The following is a 25,686-nucleotide window of genomic DNA, read 5'->3' as shown; positions in this document are numbered from 1 at the left end:
AGTCTCAATTCCCCAATGCCAAAGAGCTCAACTTGTCTTTGCAAAAGAGACTGAGAGTCCTGGAGGCAAGCAGACCCAGCTTCCCACCTATTATTATTTCATGGTTGATGACTCTGCCAATCCACAGTCTAGCCAACACCTGTTCATTCAGTGTGTCTATCCCCCCATGAACTTGCTCTTGATTCACAGTCCATGGCTTAGCTGACAAAGGTCACTGATCCCCAGCTGGCTTCTCATCTGACACCTGTTGCTGGTTCACCATTAGTTGACCTCACCAGTTCACTCCAAGAAGCCCAGTTAGCTGTACTCTCAAACATCATGCCTGAATCCCCAGGGCAGGTATCAGTAGTCCAAGCTGACTCCTTGTATGAAGTTGGCTGTCTCTGCTTACTCTCAGCCTGAACTTTCTGACCCAGAGTCTGCTGTCTCGATCAAGGTCTTTCATAAAACTCCTTTGGCAGTCCCAAATGCTAAGTTTAAAACCTAATACCAACTCCCAGCCAGGCACCCAATGTTTGCAGCAGCATCCTACCTCACTGCTCTAACAATCAACTGTAACATTTGCCTTTTCTGCAGAACTAAATTTCCCTTCTGGATTACCCTCTGCTTTTCCCCCTGAGGACTCAACATCTATACTGCAGCCTTGCAATACAACTGAAGTTTCCTGCTCTGCCTCTGCCCTGCTTTAAGACCATCAGCATGAGGTTGCAGCTCTACGGCTCCCCACCCCGTAGTACCTGTCTTTGAGGGATTTAATGCAGAATTAGTTTTTGCATTGCATCAGTTTCCCTTTTACCATTGCTACCCTGCTGCCTACACTGCAAAGCATGAATTTTCTTTTCTCTTTGTAATTTTTTTCTTTTATTTATTAATTTCTTGCTAGGGGGGATTATTTGAATGAACAGAGACTGGAAACATGAGGATTGGACTTTAGCCTCTGTATGTGGGGTGTATGGAGTCAGCGCCAAGATGAGTTTTCTGTAAAGATGATGAATCACATATTTATGATTCATGATATACATAAACTCCTTTAAACAAAGCTATTACAGGCATGATACATCTGTTTACATCAGAACTCATGAGACAGTCTATTCATATCCTTAACCCAGCAGCTAGTGACGGATGTTGATGTGCAGGAGGTCACTATTATAAGCATTAATTGAAACAAGAATACAGTCTTCATATCTAAATCCTACGTGCAAGGGAAATGGATAAAACAGCCTTGAAAATGTGACTTTCTTTTTGGTTTGACTTCTATAAAACAAAGGCATGAATATCTGTCAGTGAAAATATTTTGCACTGAAGTCTTTGTTACTTTTAATACAAACTGCTTTATAATTCAGACTGATGTAAAGTTGTCTGGTGGATGTCTGTGCTGGCTGTACAGTACATCCCATAAAGAGAGGACACTGGAGTGCTCTCTGTTGACACAGGCCAGTGTCTGCCTAATAGCTCATCGCCATGCAAACCACCGTCCGCCTCACATCACACAGAAGCTGCGAGTCTGAGAGCAGATTGTTTAACTCTGCTCTGGCTGCTTCAGACCGGTTGGAGATAACCAGGACTGGCTGATGCAGCCTAGGATGTCGTCATACTCCCGCTGCCAGACCAATCCCTCATCCCTCTGTTATAACATCTTCACAATACATGAATTCTACCATACAGAGGCAAACACGTCTATAGATGTGGCTCAGGATTCTTGTGTTCTGGCTACACTCCATAATATTTCAGAATGTATCTCCAAAAAGCCTTGGGCTTAGCATGTGCCCCAGTTGTTTAATAACTGCACAGCAGGTGGTGAGACAGGGCTCATGCTGAATACAGCTGTCTTCACATGCTTTCCAATGTGTCTAGTGAAAAAGTAATAAAGCTTTTACTGTTTGCTTTAACTGGTTGGAGCACAGCCATCAGTCTCATAATACAAGTAAGCTCTCTGAAAATGTCCTCATAACCTAGATAAATCATGAGATTTGATAGCAGTGACATTTAAGTTCATGTCAGCCACAAGTCTTAAGTTTCTTTATTTAGCCAGTGTTAAACAAAAAAATCTGCTGAGCTTGTCTTCAAGCAATAACACATAGGAAAGAGGACACAGATGCTAGAACAAACCCAAGTCTTTAATTTCTTTCCCAAGAGACTGTGGACAACACAAACATACAAGATAGAGGTATCCAAACATGTCAAATAACAATACTAATATTATTATTATAACATTAATAACATGGAATGTAACACTGCCCATTCCCGTTTTTAGTTTATTTATGAAACATGTAAAATAAAAAGTAACTCTATATCTGTCTCTGATTTCTATATGAATATAGCCTCTTTGAGTGAAGAATGAACAGACCAAAGCTCAATGTCTTCTCCTCACACATACAACTTTCTCCATCACAAAGCCCTTTCCCAGTCCAAACACGCATGTTCAACAGAACTTGTTTGAGTGCATGTTTGTGCGTGCAAAATGCTGACACTTTCTTTGGAATCAGACACAAGGAAAACATCTCTACTATCTCATATCTGAAACTGCTTTTATTTGCTGCCTACCCCTTTTGTCCTAACGTTGAACCCGGTCAAAGAGAATGATGACGATGGTAAATCACTGCATCAGTCACACAGATGGCTCATCTATGTTATGCGCAGGTCTGTTCCATATCCCAAAGACGGACACACACAACATCAAGAAGCACCAATGGCAGGAACAGGTACAGGGTCCACTAGAATGAAAGCTACAACAAGGTCTTATTTTGAAGTGGAGACAAGAAATGTCTCTGCTTCTGTAGTCCAGTCCTCTTCTTTTCTTCAAAAGTATGTGTGTTATTGAGTATCTAGGTCTGAGTTTGTGAACCATGTCAGTCTTTAGTCCGTGCTGTGGTTCTCCAGCTCAGAGATGATGGTGATCAGGTTCTGGAGACCAAACATATAGCCACTGTCCAGACCCTCGTGCACCACTCTGTCCTCCTGGTAATATTTGCAGGTGGTGTGGGCAAAGTCTATCATCCGCACATCCACGTCTGGGCTGCGGGGGCCCGAGCGAGACAAACGAGCCTGGCTGATACTGGAGCACCCGCTACTGCTGCTGGCTTCGCTAGCCGTAGAAGGGCTGTGAGAAAAACCAAGTGCATCTGCTACTTCATCCACCTCCTCCTCCTCCTCTTCCTTTTCTGGTTCAACCTCTACCTCATCATCCTCTTCTTCGTCCTCATCTTCTTCAGAGAGGCTGTCCTCATTGTGCTGGCGTGTGTGCCTTTGGTGGGCTCCGTCGTAGATGATGAGCAGGGAGCTGGAGTAGAAGCGGTAGGATTCACAGGCCTGTAGGGCAGCTTGCATGTCTCTAAGCCTGTGCAGCACCGGGGAGAGAAGTTCATGTCGCAGACGCTGTCCACTGTGAAAGAACTGGAACAAAGCTTCTTTGAAGTCCTGTCGTGTTAGTCTGCGGCCATGGAACTTGCTCATAAACATCAGTTGCCCTGTGTCTGACTGGTACACCTGAGGAAAAGGAGAAAAATTAAGAGATTGAAGAAGAGCTGCTGCTGTAATTGTTGTTACTTGTTGGCTTACAAAGTTTATTTGAACTTTAGAGGAAAATTAATGAGTAATACACTTGGTTTACAGCTCAGTCACACAACTCATGCTGTAAGGGTTTGAAATGCTTATTGCTGCAGCAAATAATTGTTTGTGTTTGTCTCACTCCTCACAGATTTATTTTACATGTAGAAATTTGAGGAGTGATGAGATAAAATGTTAAAGCCCAGCAGGTCCAGCCTGCAGGTTGATACTGAGGTGGTGACGGGTTGAACGAGTGCAGTAGAGGTGAAGGTCAGAGTCGGCAATGATAGAGCAGAGAGAGGGACTGGAAAGCCTAAATAGATGTGTCCAATGTTTTTTAAACAAAGCTATATGCAACTGATTTGACTCAACTAATAAAGAGAACAGTGAATCACTAAAGACAGTCTGAAGCTCACCTGCATGCCAGAGAGGCAGACTCCAAGCGAAGATGCTGTGCTTTGCTGGCACCTGCTGATCTTCTTGGCCTTCTTCTCCTCTGTGGCATCGTCTCCATGCTGCTGTGTGCCCATCTTCAGGTCCAACACACATGGCAGTGTGTGCCGCCACGTAAGGTTCTCTAGCAGAATGAACTCTGGGAAACTGAGTCAAGGAGGCATCAATTGGAAAAAAGGGCCTCTACATGAACAGACGCTGTTGAACTTCCGGGGAGATCTATGCTTTGTATCTCCACCGGTTTAAACGCAATTTCATCAAATGTAAATTAAAAGAATATATGTGATGCACAGAATTGAAGTTCTTTGGACTGTGAAAGGATACTGTATTGGTTGCGGTGCTTTGAGTTCTCCTTCATTCTTTGCAGGTGCTGCTGTTGACAGCTGAGGCTCCAGGGATTGTGTTTGAGCTGTGGTACAGCGTCACTATGACTGCGCTCCAGTCTGTAGTAGAGCACCTCGGCCTGCCGCAGCCACTCCAGCCCCACATCTCCCTGCAGCTTGTGAACACTAGACAGCAGGAAGAGAGTGAGACTCATTGATGCTAAAGAAATACATTTTTATAGTTATATATAACTGTAGATTCAGATAGCAGAGCGTAAAACAAGAAGGTATTGGTGAACTGTATTAGCTCTAAAGAAGAGCCAAATGAAAAATTATCTTTTGCTGACCATCATCCACCCATCACAAATCTTTGCTGTGAGCCAACATTATACTTCAAGTCATTTCACAAACTAGGCGGGTCTGGATAAGTTTAATGTTTGTGTGTATGCATGGACATCCAACTGCTGCAGTTATGTAACACTCTTGCTGTGACCCTCTGTTTGGCTGCCAAGGGTACAGATGAGCCTCTTTCAGTATTTAAAACCAGTTATGCCTTAGGTTGTATGTGTAAGTCAGAGTGTGCGTCATCAGTTGATTAAAGTGAGTTTTATGACTTTAAGGCTTTAACATTCATTAAAAAAAACTGCTTTAAATACTCATGTAAGGGTTGAAAGTATGAAAGTGACTAACTTTGCATCCATCTGTTGCAAAGACTCAGCTTTCTACTTTGCCATGAGTAACACATCTCACTGTTTTCCTTCTACTGGGTCTCACCTCTTGTCCTTGTCTTTACGAGAGTGGCGGCTTCGAGAATCTTTGTTGTAGTTTTCGCTGTCCACGAGCACTGATGAGGAAATAATTTTCCCAGTTTTGGTCTCGCAGTCAACCGAGGGGTCCTGGTTCTCCAGATCTGCTGCTCGATCATTCCTGAGGGGGTAAGCAATAAGGCAAAGATTCCCCTCTTCATCCTCCTCGAAGCTCACCGACACCACACCTGAGAGCAGGACAAGGAGGGAGAAAGATAGACATCAGTCAGACATTTCAGTCTTTTGAAAAATGTGTGATAAATAATACAAACAAGATAAACAAAGCTCTCAAGAGCTCAGTATCTTCTCTTTTTGCATCAGTTACACAAAGTAGTTTGTAACGTCACGTTCATCTCTTTACGGCATTCATTACAACACACAAGAAAGGACTGGAGAGAAGTCCTCAGCTCTCAAAGCAATACAGAGGAAGGGATTCTATCAGTCTATGTTTCATGGCTTTCAACTGTACATGCAGACAAAAACAAACAATGTAGGTTTAATGTTAAAAGCCTACACAAATGAGTAAATGTATTCATTTCCTTTCTTATTTCATTCAGATCTATTCATTACCCAAATTTGCTCCACACAATTTGATTAGACAAACAACACCTAGCTTTAAGCACCCATTATCATACGCATACACAGAGAAAAAGATACAATGCTAATCTAGGCTTTAGCTATAGATGGACAGAGAGCACAATAAATATTAGGAAGGAAAGATCCTAAAGCATATTGTATCCCAAACAGCCTCTCCTCCCCATACGGTACCCTTGCATGGATGGAGGAGGAGATGGTTTATGAAAATAAAGAAAAAGATGAAAATACTGATGCGGGAAAAAGCTCCTCTACACAGAAATATGCATTTTACTTAATTAAACTTAATCTCGATTGTACTTATGTCTGAGTTTCTGCAACAACCGAATTTCCCCACGGGGATCAATAAAGTAATATCTTATCTTATCTTATCTTATCTTATCTTATCAGCATAATAGAAAAATTGAGTGTCAGACGTAACGTCACCCCATATGCACATGAGTTTTGGTTGACACTTAGAAACTTGGAGGTTAGTCATTAAAAACTACACTTGGGCTTTCAGGGCAAACAAAGAAAAGTTTCACATTTTAATTCTAAGCTGGGGACATAAATCTAGGAAAAAGGGGCCACTGTTATAGATCAGAAAAAAAAAACTCTCAAGCCTGTCAACATACTTTTGTGTTATGAATATTTAGGTTCATAAAGAGGTGTCATGTGAAACTGATCCAACAAGCTTGTTTGCTGTCACTTACAGCTCTCCATTTTTAAAGATCCTAAATAGGGTGTGGAGTCTTTCAGGTTGGCGGACTAATCAGTTGTCAGGTTTTATGCATATGCACTTCTTTTGACCTTTTAAGATGACCTCATTGTCTTTCCAGCAGAATCTCGCTTTAGATCGAGTTTCCAGTGATTGCTGTGTGCCAGAACAAAAAGAGGTGCACACTTAATTTACCTGTGTTATACTGGCCTCCAACAAACAGGACAACACAACAGGGTGTCTGTTTGTTCTGGCTATTTTTAGTCTTAGCCCCCTCTTGTGGCATAGTTTGATAAATGCAAAGAGGCACCTGGAAACCACACAAGCAGGACCATAGGCTCTGTTTCCTTAAAATCTTAACATTCACAATTCAATTTTAACCAGCAAAACATCAATCCCAGCCCAACTTTCACAAAGGCACACAGCTAAATAAAGAGAGAGCAAGAGAGAGGGAGAAAAAGAGAGATATGGATAACAACACACAGTCACAACACAGGCTTGAAAAGGCATGTTTGTGTTACCTCTGTACTGGGGGGTAAACCTCCTGATTGCAGCAGGCAGACTCTTGTAGAACTGATGTTCCCGGGGGACCAGAGGCTTGCAGATTGTCTGCTCCCCGAAACGCAGGACGCAGCAATGTCCCCCCACCTGGTGTATGAAGGGCTCAAGCATCACCCCTTTCTCCATGTAACACTGCTGGTGCTGCAGCTGGTTCTGGTGCTGCTGCATTTTTTGCTCTGCATCCATGGCCTTCTGGGTCTGAGTCTCTACAGCTGGACCCATCCTCCTCTCTCTCCAACCACGCTACCGTGGGCATTAGGAAACAGAATAAAAAGCCAAGATTTAGAGGATATTGAATTCCTTTCTAACTCCTTGTCTGGCAGTCTGTGTGCTGAGTAGGAAAGTAGAGAAGGAAAAAAACACAGTCTTTAAATCTGAGGTTTGGGCAGGCGCTGCAGTGGCAGACAAGGCAAACACAGACAGATCTTGCTTGTGCCTCAGCTGCAGACTGGACGCTCTCTGACAGCTCAGTGTTGGCTCACCACTGGTAAAGCTCTCACAATCCTGACACATGGCCCACCCCCTTCACAAGCAATCCACCAATCAGAGGCAGCCAAAGCAGGTTGTTGGGTGGTAACCCTTTGAGGGAAATGAGCAAGCAAACAAAGAGACTGGTGGGAGGGGGTCTGGGGGGAGAGAGAGAGAGAGAGAGAGAGAGAGAGAGAGAGAGAGAGAGAGAGAGAGAGAGAGAGAGAGAGAGAGAGAGAGAGAGAGAGAGAGGAAAGAAGACTAAAAACAAGGAGGTAGAGAGAAGCTGAACCCAGCTGTTTTTCTGTGTGTGTGTGTGACTGCAGGGTTTTCACAAGCTGCAAAACAAGTAGCACTGTTTCTTCATACTGTCGGGTGCAGTGTGAGGAACAACAGAACAGAAAACTACACCGAGTACTTGGCTTGAAGAGGGGAACTGAGAACGTGTACAGACAAAACATGGTGCAAAATAAGAATGGCTTCATTCTTAAGTTTTTTAGACTTTGATTAGCAAACTCATATTCCTCTAAGACTGTCTGAATGCCTAAATAGAACCTGCCCTAAAAATTGTAGTCTGGTCAACTACTATTGAGATACTATAAACACATTAAACCAGTTTTGCTGTATTCATATCAAACCCGTTTGATTGTGTTGTTGGCTAGAATGACAGGCTTTAACTGTTGGTGAGGAGGTTAAAGGCCCGCCCGAAAGCCACCTCCTTGCCTCTAAGGTCGTCCAAAAGTATGGCGACCGCCGATATGCTTCAAACTATGGTATAAACTGTCAACTACGCAACTATGAGTACGCATGATGGCTGCCACATGTCCTCAGAGTTGGTTCGGTGCGTCAGCTGTGCACGTCCTAAGAAATGAACACGATGGTGCACTATGGGTAGTGTAGAGGCAAAGGGGACGTGACAGTCATCACTGCAGCAGGGACAACAATGACAGAAAGTTTTAAAGACAAGCTAATGGACCGAGTCCACTGTTATCCACATCTGTTTGTGTCATTGCCACGGCACAGCAACAAACATGCCAGGTGAAAACAACTGGCGACAGGTAAGTTCAATTGTATTAGTCAGTATTGAAACCTAAGGACCAAAATGGAAACAAGTTTTGAACTGTACGGAGGAAATTGTTGAAAAAACTGAGCAGGGGCGGTGCTGACGTGTTCTGTCCATTAGTCATCATTCACCTGGCTCAAGAATGTATCACTCACCAGGTCACTGAGACCAAGAATTAACGTAACAATAACCTCTGTGACATCTGCCTGGTCTCTTGTTTGCATTCCCAAGTTTACATCACTTAAACCTTTTCAGTGAACAATGTTTTGTGATTATTATTGTCTATCACTATATTGGTTATGGCTGTATTGTGGCTGTATTGTCATATAACTGTTATTGTGGCCATCAAATCACAATACTGTATGAATCACCCAGAATTTTTCATTCCTAGTTTTTAACCCTTATCAAGGCAAAACTGGCAAATCTGAATGTTTGTTTTTATAGAAAGGCACCTTTTCCATACTTCAAGAGTGTTTACAACATTTTCTACTGCATAACATAAACTATAAATTTGATGCACCCAATTATATTTAAAAAATAACATAATTTGTTAGTAGATCCCAAAAAGAAAGTGTGACAAAGTCTACAAAGTTGATGGATTCATAGAAACTTCAAGAATATAAATGATAGCACGGTGTAGAAAGTGAAGTTGTGAGTTTAGATGGGGGGACAAAGGGGTAACAGGAATGGGTTTTCTGAGAGCTCATGCTGTAGCCAGAGTGGAAACTATAATCTCATCTTGCACCTCCGAGCCCTTCTTACACAGATTAGCAAGCAAAATAGCATCTGATTAAGCCAGTCACTGACTGATGTCTCAATCATTTAAATCCATCTTACAACTGCTGGTCAAAACAACACACAAGACATGGTTTATTATTTCTACGGCATATAAAATGTTTATGGTGCTCTGACATGTCTTCATGTGTTTTTCGTGCATGTGTGCTGTATGTTACTGTTAGACATAGACTGGTTGTGCAGAGAGCAGAGTCACAAAGCTCAGAAGCACTAATCTCTGTAATCCAATCCTGCCTCTTGGAACACACGACGAAAATGGGCCATGACCAACAAGTAGAAAATAGCCACAGTTACATTTAAGCACACCTGTGTTGTTTACATAAACAAAAAACAGGTTTTATCTGATGGGGGACAAAGGTGTTGAGGATTGCTTGCATCATCTAGGAATCCCTTCAATGCATTATGAACTAATATCTTTTTTATTTTTTATTTTACCATTTAGAAAAACAATGTCCTCTTGGTTTCAGAAAGAACACCTCTGGGTTCCTTGAACACCGAGAACAGCCGTTCTCATCAAAATATGTTACTGTTTATGCCGTCAGAAACCTATGTGAGTAACATGTAGTTTGATTGTGGTAAACAAATATCATTCTGGGGTTGAATGATTATAGTTGGCGATGTAAAAAGGTTGAAAATTGAAATTGGAGTCCTGCAGGACACCTGATGAAAAGTCCTCTTCAGAGGATTTTAATGAAGAGTGAGCAAACTCTTCACACTGCATGCAGTGAAGACAGAGTGTTTATTTGAAGCTTTGTTTTAAGCTAAAGTAAATGTGTCAGTCAAATCTAAAAGCTTACAACCATCTGTCAAATAGACAAAGATTCATGACTGCGGGCATCAAACAAACATTCAGGTGATTTACGAGCAATATCTATTTTTAAAAAGAGTTGAGGAGTTAAACATGTGCGACTGATGTTGAAAGTGTGAAATGACACTGAACAGTGTCCTGGAAATGCTATCAGAGAGAAAGCAACAGATGCAAAATGAAGATCGAGGGAAGTGAAAGCATGACCTTGACAGAAATGGACCGAGTACAGCATGGGGCCGTTAGCAGAAGCTGTTCACAGTGCTGATGAGGCGTGTGCCAGTCACAAACAGAGACAGTGTGGTATGCACTATGCAGCCAACAGGAAGTTGGAAACCAGCCCTTTGCCTACAAACACAGAACATCAGACCTGGAGTTAGAGAACACCTCTTTATAAGATCAATGCAAAAGGAAGAAGACAGATTCGAATCAGACTAACAAGCTTCATTAGAGGAACAGCTAATGGATTTTAAAGCCCTTTGTTTGTGACCTGCTCTCCTCTTTAGCCTGCTGATTGTAGGTCAGTCAATGACAACTTCACTTCTTACATGACAATAAGCAAGACTACAACCAAGTCCACACTAATAAAGGTCATATACCTCTAAAATTTCTTCATAACAAAACAATCTGCCTCCCAATCAATAAACAGAATGCAAACATGCATGAGGTAAGGGGGAAGAATATCCTAACTTAAGGTCACTGGTTCATTACTTAAATAACTGACACACCATCACATTTTCAAAGCTAGGGTTCAAATGTCATGTTATGTACCAGCATCCATGGTTATGGTTTTAAATATTCTTTAGCTGTTGCCATGGAAACTACATGATCTGTCAAACAAGCCAACAAGCGATAGTGTTTATAAGCATGTTTACTGTTTCTCTCATTCTCATCTATTTGCATTCCTGCGACTTTACTAATTACTTAAGCACTACAGTGCATTACACTTGAACACTGACTGATGTAAAGCTGTTTCATGGACGGTTAGCAATTGAAAAACAAAAGTCACTTATAAAAATCTAGTGGAGGGGGGGATACTGGATAAAAACAGAAAGTTATTAAGACAAGGGAATCATATAAATATTTTTGAGAATGTCATGTCTGGATGCCAATAAACACGAAGTAAAAAGTCACAATTGACTTATAACACATATTTGTCTTTGGCTGCACCCTTCCGAGAGCACTGTGGCAAGAAGATCTTATTCACACAGAGGAACAGACAAAACATTGATCCATCTTCCTTGTTGTAAAGGTGACTGCTCCATGCTTTTATTTAGTTTACCTCTAACATCTTTGAAAAGTGCATTAGCTTTTGCTACATATTCAGAGTTAAGAGGCAAAGCCACACAGACAACTGTCCAAACATCCTTTCTGTGATCAACACATTTACAGGGATCAAAGGGCTCACTTAGCAAACTTAATCTGCAAGCTTTCATCCATCAACAATAACAGAGCAGTGAAGGCGACAGAGGGAGAGCGGGTATGCTATTGAAGTCATCAAGTGGGTCAATGTTTGATTGCAACAAGGCTGCGGCCGCTCCAGAGGGCTTTGCAGCACGTTCAGGCATCCAAGAAATGTGATCAGCTGATGTGTGTGTATTAAGAAGTCCCGTGTGGAAAAGATGAGTGGTATGGGCTTAAGGTGGGGAACCAAGGAAGAAAGGGTGGCTGAGGTTAGTATTTTGCCCTTATGTGGCCATGGACACTGGAGGAGGACGCTAATATGAGAGTACTGAATGAGCAGGGTTAGAGACAAACATGATGGATACGGTCTAAAAGAGCCCACACAAATACAGACACACAGATGTTCTTGAATAAATGTAATGCATGGTTCATACATGCAATAAAAAAACGTGTTCTCTATAATAAGATAAGATAAGATATTACTTTATTGATCCCCAGGGGGGGTCAGTAATAATAATAAACAATAATAATATATATATATATATAATAAATAAGTGTCTGCAAAATAGCATCATGGCTACACTGAAACACTAATTTGCTGTTTGTTTTTCTACTGTTGACCTAATCTACTTCAAGGGCTTTAACAGATTTAGGATGAGACAAATAATCTGAATGAGGGGGCATGTGTCTGGATTGACTGGGACCAATTCCACCTGTGTTAAACATGTAGATACAGCTATTGCATAAGTTCATCTTATATTCAGGTGTTCAGAACACTAAAAAAGCCATGAAAATCAATCAGGCAGACACACAGAAACAGAGCACACATTTAAAGACATACATATCAGCAGTAACTCTCCACACCAAGTGTAATAACAACATCCCTCTCTGTTTGCTGGCCTGGCACCAGGTGCAGGTGTAGTGGAAAAAGGCTAATCTTACCTGTCCTGTGATTTGCTAGGTCAGTTTCCAGACTGATTACCTGACGTGACATCACACAAGATAAATCCACTAACCAAATCCTCAGGTGTCACCAAACAGCTAAGCCCCCACTAAAAATACAACATGGTGTAAGCAATCCTGGCTGAAGAGAAGCTATTAATAGGCAAAGTCTGTTCAATGCCAAGTGACAAAAAAACATCAGGATCACACAGAGGGGAAACAATTCACTGGCTGCCATCACAGGCTAACAGGACAGACACTGAAGTCACTCACAGCACATACTGGTCACGTCTTGTTGACAATTCTTGAGTTTTCCATGCTACACTTTTAGTTTGTTTTGAGCATGCAGTCCTTTAAAGGTTATTCTGGTGAATTTTCTGGACAGTGATTGTCATTGTTTTGGACTGTTGCAATAATAATAATCATACATTTGCATAGAGAAAACAAGCAGATAAATAAATATATAGATGTAATATAAACTTTAATTTAAATTAGGTTTCACTAAGATTTCTGAACTGCCGCTTGTTTAGATTGAAATGTTTTGGGATTTATTGTTTGTTAGTAAGTTTGTTTCTGAATGAAACGTTTGAAGATTGCTTTGTTATAAAATAACATAATTACTTGCACAATGTTGCCTATACGGTATTAGTTATGTTAAAGGGTAGGCAGGATAAGCCTTGGCTTCAGCCTACACCTTTTTTGGTCAGCATGGAATTGGCCAAAATATATGTGGATGTATATGCATGTTTATATGTATGCATGAATGTACTTGTGTATGTATGCATGTGTATGTGTATGTATGCATGTACAGATCGATATGTGTGTTTATGTATATGCTGGACTCTATATATATTTTCTTGATGAATCCCTCAGTGATTGTTTTGTTTTTTGCTTTTATTTGTAATTTTTACATGGCTCCTATGTTGTGGAGGGACGTGTTGGTTGCTGACGCAGACCAAAACAAACCTTATCAATCAATAAAAAAGAAAGTAAGCTAAGAGTATTAAATCTTGGAAGATATATCCAATTTAGTTACATTTATTACAGATCAAAAATGTGCGATAAATAAATGATTAATGGGAGTTAACTATGGACAATCACGCAATTAATCGCAATTTTAAAAAATACCCTTATAAGTTTCAGTATATAGACATCAATTAAAGTTAAACTTTCCTCAGCTTATGGCTGATATGTTCCAGAATTGCATTACAGTGGATTGCAGTCTGGCACTTTGCTCGCCACACTGACAGTTTTCCTTTGTGCACCTGAAACACTGGATGATGCTACTTAGACTATAAATAAAACACAGAACACTTTAGATGCCAAAATGTGGCTCTGCACATTTACAGATAGCATCATAGTATGTGTCACGCTGAAAACCACAAAGACATAGTAAGACATGTAAAGGCCTCTATGCAACCTCAGATCACTGTTTATTTATGACATCAAATTATTATTGCATTATGGAATAAAGTTGTAAAACACAAGTAGATTTTTCTTGTAGAGCAGTCCTCGCCCTGGAGGAAAGGGTCTGGTGAAGGGGAATGAACCTGAATTTGAAAGTGCTCTATGATTTCTCTTCTTTATGGGGGGACACTTTGTGTCAAAGCAATACAGCTTCAGACTCTACAGATCAAGATGAAAAAATGTACACAACAAGAAATATAAAAGATAGGAAAGTGGGGACAAGTGTAAAAAGCAGAGTCACATTGAATAGGACTGAGCTACTCATCCAACACATCTTATCTTTTGCTGACATTTAGTTGATGTCCTGGGTATTTAGTTTGTCACTGTTAGAAATAAAGCCTGTCTGAGACCCATGTGAGGGTAAGACAATCAATGTTGGGGGACTTGCCAACTGTGTGACAGTCATGTGTATGAATGCATGTGTGTAAATGTGAGCATGAGTGGGGGGGCTGTCAGCAGTGAGGTCACCCTATCCCTGCACGCACAGGGAGGGGGGTAAAAGACATTTAGAAGGACAAAGGGGAACCAGATAAAAAGAGGGGGCATATATAAGTACTGTGTCAGAGAAAGTCCCAGTCAGATTAGAAGAACTACACCAGGTTTCTGTTTTGTGATTGGCCTAATTAACTTGTAATGAGGAGCACCAAAAATATCCCAATGTCCTCAATTAATGTCTCACTCCTTTCTTCTTCAGTGAGTGTTAATAGTGACCTATCCCAATGAATAATAGAGTTTATAGATTTTCAATAACCTATTTTATGAAAGAGCAATTTATATATATAAAGTACGTTAATTATATGAATGCATCTGAGATAACCAGGATATTTCGTGAGCTGTGTATTTGTCACCAGTGGACAGTTTTGACTGTACTTGGAAACAAAGAAAGCAGAGGAAGTTCCACTAAGTTTTTACAACACATTTAAAATGCTCTCCTGATAATATTCAGAAGACTCAGACCATCACCAGAGGGGATGCAGGTCACCCAATTAATGTATGTTATTCAATGTAGCAATACACACAGGAGGAAACAACAATATGGAATAGTCCTTTCTCACAGCAGTCAGACACAACTCTTCACAGTAAAAGTATTACTATAGGTGGGATTTCTTTTTCAGGTGCCAGGTTTGATGGCCCTGGAGGTAATGTATACCTTCCAAGTTACTGGCAAGGTTTCCTGGCTTACTGAAATGTGACAAGGCCAGCATTAATATCATCACTTTACAGACCAATTTCTCTAGGGCTTTTTAAACTCATGTTTGATGCATGAAAAAGGGGAGGTGAAATGTGGGTCAGGTACTGGGAAGCTGTCATACAGAGGGAGGTGTGGCAATGAAGATGGTAAAGGCTGGTAAAGAAGATCATTTAGGACGCAGAGTCACACTGAGCAAGCACAAGATAGGAAGGTAGGTAGGATTAAAGCTGGGAGTGTTCACAGGAAAGAGAGGCAGGGATGACATGTTCCAGATATAACCAATCTCCCGTAGGTGGTAAGCTATCTCCCCTTAATTATCTAATTGTACAGACACACAGACTGCCAAAACCAAGTGATGCACTCTGAGAATTTTACTGTCATTGATTCTTTCAGAGGAGACAGCAAGAAACAAAAAGAAAAAGATTTTGGTCTTTTGTGACTTTAAAGCAATACTGGAAAGATAAAGCCCTCTTATAGACAGTACAAGAAGGTATTTCTAGTACCTAGTGATCCGGTTGTACTGCCGCAGTAGTGACTTATGGTGAGCCAATTAATTAAGGAACTAATAAAGCCAAAGCATTAGAAACAGGAAATAAGGATGTGGACTTCACACAATATTTGGATTTAGGTGTAATCTGTCAACACTTCTCAGAATGATTAGACAGAGACCCAGCTGGCTGCAGTCCACTGACCCAATGCAGTGGACCAGCTTTAGTCTGGCAGAGAACTACTGCAGCTCTACTTAATGCCTCGCCTCTTGTTCACTGAGGGTTTATTGTTGGAATGAGATTCCCCATTCATTGGCAGAGGCATAATACACAGCACAATGAGTCATTAAGCTGTAAACTTCTATATTTATTCTGCATCTAAATCTGGTTTAATGCTTCTCTTCTGTCTATTTCTGGTACTACATTCATAAGGCAGTGTACTAAAAAAATACATTCATATTTTGGTTGTTTTTCTTCTGGCATCATTCTCATACAGGCTTTCAGTTGAATATTTTCATGGCCCTTTGACTGTGTTCCTCCTCTGCTGATGAGGAAGGCCATAGGGCATTGGCCAACCCCTCCCTCTAGTTCAGTTTCTAGGAAGCTTCATAGATAGGACATTAGTGCAGTCCCCCCACGCTCAACAGCTCAGTGGTCTGGTTTGAGAAAGCTCTGGCTGACTGCCTGTTATATGGACAACACTCAGACAAAAGCCTGTAATTGTACACAGAGGAAAACGAGCTATTCTCATCATCACACAATTTGGCAACTGTAGTGCAGCCATGGGGATTGGACTGAGTGGTCCTTTACAAGAAGAAAAACATATTTTAAAAGTAGAAACAATGTAGCAGTTCATACACACAGTCTCAAAACTCCAACACCTCCTTAAACATGAGCCCAGTAAATACAAAGTTTGTTAAATGATAGAGTAACATGGCATGTAGTTGTCTTAATGCCAGACTAATATTGATTGAGCCAGACTGTGCGAGGTAAACGTTGGGTCAAACCTAGATATCGATATAGCTGCTCTGTGTCTGGCCAGGACGTTCGAGTTGGGTTACATCATGTGATAAAGTGATACCTGTCGAGTCTGTCGACATATCAGTATCACAAGCACTGGCAGGCTCCCATCATGGCTGTATTGGGGCTGAAGCCTGTGTTGTGTTGGCACTATAGATAGGACCCCTTGACATAGTTGCATTTCAACAACACTCATCACTCGATCAGTGATTTCACATGTAACTGCCTGACAGTGTGGACACTTTAGGGCTTGCCAAGACAGACAAAACATAGTATACAGCAGATGCTGCAGATGTACAGGCGCCTGCCAGGGATGCATGTGCTTGTGTGGATAGAATTTCAATACAGTACAATAATTTATCCCTTAAGACACTTTGCTATTGAATTGCTGGCCTGTGTTGACAAGGGTACCATCCCATCACGGGCAGCACTTGCTGTACTTGATCCCATTGGGAATGTGTCCATGTTTTAAGAGTGTGGCCTTTGGCAAGCATGTGAAGATAAGGCTAAAAGTATGACTTGATTTATGTCACGTGGCATAAAATCTACAGTAAAAAAATAGATGAAATAATTAACAATGTCAAAAAGTAGCTTTGGTTTAATGGGGACACAAATGAAATGCTCTGGAAAGGGGAATAATACAAATTGTTTTGCTTGTGTATAGAATAAATAAAGCCGGCGCCTGTTTCTGGTCAGCTTGGCACGACCTGCTCTGACATTGTAAGTCCATCTGCAATTTTTCTATTAGGATGTGTGTGTGTGTGTGTGTGTGTGTGTGTGTGTGTGTGTGTGTGTGTGTGTGTGTGTGTGTGTGTCTGTCTGTGTGTGTGTGTGTGTGTGTGTGTGTGTGAGTGAGTGAGTGGGCGTGTCTGTATGTATGTTGATGTCAATACAGTTCGTACATCCTTGACATTTTCTCACCTTCAAAGTGTGTCAACTGCTGCCACACGTGAGGTTAGGAGATGGAAGGCTGAACACTTCTCACACCAAATATAAACACACACTTTCCTTAACATAAATACCAGCACACCTCAGCGCACACTATTGAAATCTGGGCACTGATATAAACACAATGGCATGCTCTTAATGTAACTCTTTAAAGCTGGGGTTGGTAGTCAGATTTAGATATACTCTTTGTTATACTGGTTAAAATAATCTTTCTCGATGGCAATCAATACATAATGTGTCCTTAAAAAGAGTGAGAATAAGCTGCTATCTACAGCCAGAGTAAACCTGGGAAAACACCAACCAATCCCTGCCATCAGGATCCAAAATATGAAACCAATCAATCCCGTCCTGCCATTCTGCCCGCCTCCTGCTTGTTTGTATTTTTAACTTTCACCATGATAATGTTTTGGTGCTTTCTTACCACTGAGTGAGACATGAGTTGAGGACCGGTTTTGATTCAGTCACGATCATATGGTCGCGAATCAGCGGCGCTCGTGCATGTGAGCTGGGGCGTCATTTTGAAGGAGCTAGACGGGGTTAGACGGAGTCCTGAGGAAATGCTACATTCAAATTCATGCTAGTTTTCCGTGACTACCAACCCTAACTTTATGGCCAACTCATTCTCTCAAGACACTCACATGGGGGGTCGATCAAGGCCAGGAGAGAGTGGCTTTACTGATCAGAGACTGGTGGTTCGATCCTTGGCTCCTGCAGCGTGTCTGTACAAGTACACTTGGGCAAGACACTGAAACATTATTATTCTTAAAGGTTGTACGTGTGTGTGCTAATTAGTGTCAGCAAAGTGCAGATCCTGATGAGCAGGTTGCAATCTTGGACAGCAGCCTTTGACAACAATGCATAAATGTGCATGTTAATGGGGTATTGTTGACATGTAGTGTAATAGGTAGTTGAATAAATAATAAAAAATGTTGTGCAAAGCCAGCATCATTTGAGAGTAGTCTCAGTCTCTTCTCATTAAAAAGGAAACAAACTTTTAAATCATGTTTTATCTAGTTTATCTATCATACTATGTCCTCAGATGGTGGGGACACTGCATCAATCATCAAAGAGCAGTAAAATAACCCATAAAAAAAACAGTATGAACAAAAAGGGACTAAAAGACATTGGACGGAATGTGAAACCAAGGCTTGAAACCTGATAGCATCATATTAACAGAAATGTGACCATTGCAGTGAGAAGTAGAGCAACTGCTTTTTTCAGGACACCCAATACTGAAAATCAACACAGTGTGCAGAAGGCACACAGTCTCAGCTCTGGCTGACTGCTACCCAGATGAATATTAATCCTTGGAAAAAGCCTGCACACGTGCAAAAACATAATATGGTAATATAAGGCTCCATCCAACACAGAGTACAGTTACAGCAACTTAGAGGCTTGGTGCAGAGTGACCTGAAGTTCGTTCAAGCACATTCTCTACGTGCAAATGCAAGCAAGCATTAGCACATAGCATGTCACACACGAGGCAACAAAGAAACATACCTGTAAGTGAGTAATTAAATTCTTTGTGACAGAACAAGAGAGGCTTGGGGCTATGGGACAAAAATCTATATCAGCTACTTTGAAACTCTTGCATCTGAACTCAACACAATAAACACAATACAGTCCTGTAATCAGTCACCTTGGGTGTGTTTTTAGATGTGGACTTTTTCATTTAGTCCTTATATGACTTATGTGGTTACCATGTTACATTTAATGATAAGTAGCAAGCCATCTTTCTTCCATGTAAACTTTTAACACCTTTTGCAAATACTCTAACAGTAATGTATGCACTTTACAACATCAATCAGAAATGTTAAAAATATCTGTTTTGTTATGTTTATATATCATATTATATATTATTTCACGTGATTTTAAAGGAAACTAAATATGGCACAAACTACCACTTAAACTCTAAGTAGGTCAAGAAGCAAACCATGATCCCCATAATTACTGGGGCACCCACTGCTGTAGAATGAAGGAAAAGAACAACATCAAGCGTGGCTTTACAATGAAGCTTATACTGTGGCATTTCAGTGGGACAGGAGAGGGGCTCTACTTTAGCACAGGTGGGGAACAGAAGGGAGATTTGAAGCCTGGTCTGTGATGAAATGAGTGTTGTGTTTACAGTCTGTGTGGGTTGGGACGTTGGCTGTTGATACAAAGCAGTGTGGGCTGCGTTGGCAGCAGTGCAGCATGTTTCTGTGCCACAGATAGATCTGCACTGCAGTGCTCGAGTGTGCACGTGAGGAAGAGTGCACATGTCAGTGGATTACAGTGGAGCCCATCCATATCCCCCTCTAAAAACCCCCCTCCTTCTTCCGACAAAATCTGCACCCCATGCTGCAATAATGAAGCCTTCATTTCTATTCCTTTGTGGAGTGAGCATTCAGTCCTCAATTTTCCCAATAGCAGCGATAAAAACCTCAAGCCTGCAGCCTACCCAGCAATCTGACATAATGAAGACAGCTTTCAATCCCTTACATCTGACATCTTTAAAAAGGCAATTTGTTGAAATGTGCACTGCTTTTGTCACTGCCCACCACATCATTGTTAATACACAGTCAGTAGTGTCAGCTAGTCACTCATCCATCAGTTATTTTAATATTTAAAGACCACTCTGACTCTCTACCTGCCATGCAGTCCCCTTTTCACGCAGGCTAAAGCTCTGTACCTTGATAGTAAGCCATGCAGATGATACATAAGCAGGGAGATGGAGAGGGCTGAGAGACTCCTAGGGTTTCGGGTGCTGGGCCTGACAATGAGAAAAGCTTGGTCTCAATCCAACAAGCTGGCTGAAGAACACCTGAGTCCAAAAGAGAGGAAGAGAGACAGATAGTTAAATGATGCACAGTAGAAAAGTGCTGCAGCCACTTTGATAAAACACTGAAGACAAAAAAAGCACACAACTGCACACAGAACACAAAATCCCTCTCCTGTTGTCACTGTAATCCAGGTAGTGTGCGCACAAAGCAAAAGACAAATTATAGGTGCTTTGTGTTGAAAAAGAAAATAAAGTGCAAGTCTTTCTTTTTTATATGACTGACTAAGTTCAATAAACTGCAAGCACTTGCACATTCAAAGTTGGTGACTTGACAAAATGGTCAGCATGAAACCTTTGGACCACAACAACTAAAGTACATGCATTGTATTTCTGTGGCCCCTTAAAACCAAATATGATACACAAAACCTTAATATTTATTTTTAACTTCAGACTACATATCTGCATGTACTTTCATTTTATCTGGAGGGACTAAAAAGTGAGGAGTTTGAAATCAAACCCAGAGAACAAGAACAAAAGTGTTTCTTATAAAGACCTTACAATGACTCAAAAAGTTATTCTTCTGCTTCTCTATAAGTTTAACCCTCGGAGGCTGCAAACACAATGCTTACTTTGGACTCTCTATTCTCTAATAAAGATTGACACATTAAAAAGACGTACTGAAAAATGTAGGGTGCAGCAGGTGGAGATCAGCTCAGTTATGATGTAACACATGAGTTATGAGACATGGACATACTGGTGACACTCTTAACAGAAGGTCACATAGCTGTAATTTCTAAATAAGATCCAGTGTCTATCCCCATGACGACTTCTTTGCGAGGCATTTATATCGGCCTTAAAACAGGACATGCCAGCTTTCTTTCCAAATCCACCTTCAGTGCCCACCCTTCAATCATCTACACTGGGAGCCAGGACAATTGTTGGTATCCCGATGGACTTTCCCGACTGACCACTGTTTAGATACAATAAATTATATTACTGGATCTATCAGCCAATATATCTTATCTGGGCTGCCTATTCTTCACAGCCAAATATACACTAACATAACACCTGGCCTGATTACACCACACATGAGAGCAGTCAGATTCAGATAGGGACGTAGACAATGACATCAGGATTAGGGGATTGTATGTTTGGAGAGGGCCTGTCCTACCTGAAGCTTAAACACCTTCAAGGGAACCCCCCGCCGGGCTCCCTCTCCCTGTTAAACACAGAAACACATGAATGCAACATCAGAGCTGTGGCTGTTTAGAAGTTACTAACTAAAAGATCAGCAGGGTTAAACACACACAGGCACAAACAAAACCAGGTCTCAAAAATAGAAACTAGTGTTTCCATGCCATTGACCCCTTCTAACCCCACAGTCACAGCGTTTTCCCCAGGAAGGAGTCACTTAATTGCATTTCTCCGGCGGCCAAGGATGTCAGTGACAAATTAGACATTCATGCTGCTCCACATGCATAGTCTAAGTAGTGAGGCATGGATGATGCAGGGTATGTGAAAACGTGCAAACACTGAGAGCTGAATCTGTAAAGTGTAATGTCTGAATAAGAAAATGTTGAGACACAGATTGTGGTATTCTCAGAATGTGTAGGTCCTGCAGCTGAAACCACTACAGGGTGAATCCAGGTCTTACAATGGCTAAAATAGATTAAGGAGGGAGAAAAGTCTTCAGAACAAAGAGATGCGAGACAGAAAGGCTGAGGATGTGGAGGGATCCTGAAGAGAGCTGGATACTAGCCAGACCCAGATATGGATTGAGAATGAGCTGGCAGAGCCAACTACTGCTTCAGGCAGTCCAATGATATTGCGACCAGAGGTTAAATATAACTCCAGTAATCCCTCAACAAAAGGGCACTTATTAAGAGTCTGCCTGGATGGGAGGATATGAGCTGGAGGGAAGAATGTGGCTGGCTGAGGCCCAGAGCCACTCAGAGCAGGTTGGCCACTCATCAAATGAAAGAGCTTCATGCTCAGTGCCCTCTCAATGACAAATACCACACTGGCCAGCTGGTTCACCTGGCATAAGGCAAAATGTATCTGGCTCCTGAACCATACCTCTCCTTTCAAACAGGGCTGACACCTACTAATCAGAAAATTTGAGCCTGTGAGGGGATTATCGTATACATTCTCAGGATTAAAACTCATCACACTTTCCATGACAGAGAGATGATGACTAACTGGTAAGTCCCAGCCATGTAGGGAAATGAAACCCAAACAGTCACCATGTTGGATTGAGGTAAGAACCTTAATTATTCATGAAGGTCAAAGAAGTTCTGCTGGCTCCAAGCATCGGCAACACTTTGAGAATTTGGCCTTAAATGAGTGACTACACAGTGATACTTTCTCTCCCGAAGACAACTCTGATGTTGTTTCAACATATAAATGTCCCGTATCAAGTGACTGCTTCTCTGATCTCATGGAAGCTCATTTTAATGTAACATGACTTTCTGAAGGCAACAGACTGAGCTGCACTCAGGGATCTATTCTCAGAACTTTTTTTTACACAAAAAATTTGCGTGACTCTGTAACTCTCATCATTGAAGTATGTTTCCACTAAGCCATTGCTGGCTTGCAACTCATCTGAGTGTGACCTCATATGCTTCAAAGTTGCTGCAAAGTGGGTGACCATGTATCTGTGACAACTTCAGGTGTAATGGTCAAAACATTAGAAATGTAAATGAATAGATAAATAAATAAATAAATAATAAAAAGGTAACAGAGACTTAAATAAATGCATGAAACATACCCATCTCAACAAATCCACCCCAGCTGAAGCCTCTAAATCCCACTTAGCACATTGCCAGCAAACATAGCAGTGTGTATGAGTTTATGTAGAGCTCTCTGATCAGAGGTTTGAAAGATTAATAGGGGGTGAATGATTGATTGCAAAAGGCTGCATGTCTAAAGGCAGGCAGACAGAAAGTAAGAGGGAGGACGTGCAATGGCTCAAGAGCAGGGGATAACTATGAAGCGGCACTACAGAGCCAAGGCATGCTTCAATGCCTGCATTAGATAAAAGTGGTACTTAGAGAGGTTATGCACTTTGATTTTTAATGCAAATAAACAAATGTGGGTTTAAATATCTTAAAATGCATACAGACTAATGTTATTCTACCAAGCTACTACTGCTGTGTTAGACTGAAAAAATAACTTTACAAAGGGCAGTCCTGCAAACCTGTTTCAGGTAACACAGGAGGGACTTAATGAAGCCTATATATTAAATTCTACAAATGCAGACAACTCTGGTCTCTTCACTGCATGCTCATGTGGCATCCATCATTCAGTGATGTTATTTACTGAACTACCATCAGCCAAGCTGTCAGTAGCTCACCTTTCTCTGACAGAGTTAGTCAACACAGGGTAAACAGGGGAGACCTCTGACTCCAGAGAGATACCACACTCAACTAGGATTAAAGTTTAACCTTCAACAATGCACCTCCAGTGCTACATGGAAAGAGCTGCATCATGGTTGGTTATCCAATAACCTTTAAATCTGTCGTCCTTAGAGTGGCCTGCTGAATTTGTCCTTCATCCTCATTACATAGTGTGTATTAAAATATAATTTTTCTTCACTCTAGTTGAGCAAAAAAGAGACTTTTATCTGTGTTTTTCCCTAAAAAGACAGTGTTGATAATGAAGAAATCCAAATGTTACTTGATTGTTACTTTTGCATAATGCATTTGACAAAATGTAAGAAACTCCTAAACAATGATTAACACTCAAAAACCTTAATCATTCGGTTTCCAAATATTAGACACTAAGAACACAGACATTTGAGAAACTGGCACAAAATAATGTCAGTCAATTTTGATTAAAAAGTACTAAAGATATTAATTGATTCGAAAAATAGGGAAACTAAAGCTAAAATAAACCACTGTTTGGAACACTGTGGTGTCCCAAAGTCAATCGACATGTTTTTCCCTTAAAAAGAGTATCCCAGAGTCACTGTGATTTCATGATATGATACTCTTAATTTCTCTTACACAAAGAAAATTATTTGAATTATTGGTTTTAACTCTGCTCCAGGTGAAATATCAAACTAGATCTCAGTAGGAGAAAAATGCAGATTAAATAATTGCAGATTATATTACGTGCAGTTAGTCTGTGATTTGAGTAATGGACATGTAATTTCCTGCTATGTACAGCAATACATGTTGCATGGTCAGCCAGTTCACATGCACTGTGGGAGACCATGCAACAGAAAATCAGAAGTGCCAGTGAAAAATGCGGTACTGCAATTTGTCTTCCATAAGAAGACAACCTGTCATCAGCCAAGCAACCACATGGCTTCAGTTTTCAGCGACACAGAATACTATCGCTGCATGGGGGGAGAGCCAGCAAAGCAAAGGAAGAGGCCTTTGCGTGTGGGGGAATCCTCTCCATTACATGTGTTAGGTAAGTCCTAAAGAAGAGTCATATCCATTAAGGGAGATCATAGAGCTCTCTGAGGGCAAGGTCACTTGCTGGGCTGTATTTGAATAAAATTGCTAGATGTTAGATGCTCAGTTTAAATACATTGATTATTGATTTCTTAGTCAAAAACAGAAAATTGGTCACTATTTGTTAAATTCTTTAGGTAAATAAGAAAAAAAGTCCCAATCTGGTTCCATAGTTTCCGATGTGATGACCCACTCCATACATTTGGGCTCTAATTTAGAGGATTGGTTGGACAAAACAAACTGGGAATTACTTTTTTGCTGCTTTTGAAGAGGAAAAATAACTAAACTTGACAGTATATTTATTTTAAAAAGGTTGCAGCCCTACACCAAAAGCTTCATCAGGTACTGGTGAGTCCAGGTCAGGAAGGCTAATGTACTGTAAGTAATGTACGGATACTTATTTACCAAAATCTTACTGATAAAACAGCCAGCTGTAATAAACCCAAATATTTCAAAGAATAATGACTCCAACCATGACCAGTCACACAAAAAAAAAACGTATTTCCCTACACTACCGTCCAGTTGTATGAGTATTAAGCTAACAAAATTAATGTATTTGCGTCTGAGCAATATTTCGGGACTTTTGTGCCTCTCCCATCTGACAAACTTCTAATAATCGTATAAAGACTGCTACTAACTGGACTTGAAAAGTAATATTACCTGCAAATTACCTCTTCCTCCACAGTTTCTCAACGTACCCTCGCTTTGCTTTCGTGCGTGCATTTTTTGGATCATAGACTGTATCCCTCTGATTGGTCCGCTGTTCCGGATGCAGCTGTCCGGATGCCATGGCAACATGTTTTACAGACTGTAAACAAGAGGCAAATTGGTTTTAGTATAAGTTTTGGGTAAAGAAGAAGAAGCAGAAGAAGCAGAAGAAGAAGAAGAAGAAG

At 41.0% G+C, this 25,686-nt stretch overlaps 1 protein-coding gene across 6 annotated transcripts; it reads right to left on the bottom strand.

Annotated features, from left to right (window-relative positions):
• Positions 1–2,099: 2,099 nt before the first annotated feature.
• On the bottom strand, positions 2,100–25,582 carry LOC117811092 (inositol hexakisphosphate kinase 2-like). 6 transcript variants are annotated; one of them, XM_034681183.1, is made up of 8 exons: positions 25,454–25,582; positions 21,505–21,552; positions 20,202–20,375; positions 6,941–7,223; positions 5,097–5,316; positions 4,324–4,508; positions 3,963–4,138; positions 2,100–3,486 (listed from the first exon to the last, which is right to left on the bottom strand). In XM_034681183.1, the coding sequence occupies exons 4-8, from the start codon at positions 7,200–7,202 to the stop codon at positions 2,857–2,859; spliced, it is 1,473 nt and encodes a 490-aa protein (XP_034537074.1). In that variant the 5' UTR covers positions 7,203–7,223; positions 20,202–20,375; positions 21,505–21,552; positions 25,454–25,582; the 3' UTR covers positions 2,100–2,856. The 6 variants fall into 6 exon arrangements, with proteins under 6 accessions (XP_034537074.1, XP_034537053.1, XP_034537057.1 ...); XM_034681162.1 differs by having other exon boundaries at positions 20,244–20,375; positions 25,454–25,581; XM_034681166.1 differs by having other exon boundaries at positions 20,244–20,375; positions 25,465–25,571.
• Between the last annotated feature and the right edge of the window lie 104 nt (positions 25,583–25,686).

This window comes from Notolabrus celidotus, chromosome 1, assembly GCF_009762535.1.
Source record: "Notolabrus celidotus isolate fNotCel1 chromosome 1, fNotCel1.pri, whole genome shotgun sequence".
Lineage (NCBI taxonomy): Eukaryota > Metazoa > Chordata > Actinopteri > Labriformes > Labridae > Notolabrus > Notolabrus celidotus.
The sequence above is the reverse complement of the archived record's forward strand: the minus strand, read 5'-3'. Positions and strand labels throughout refer to the sequence as shown.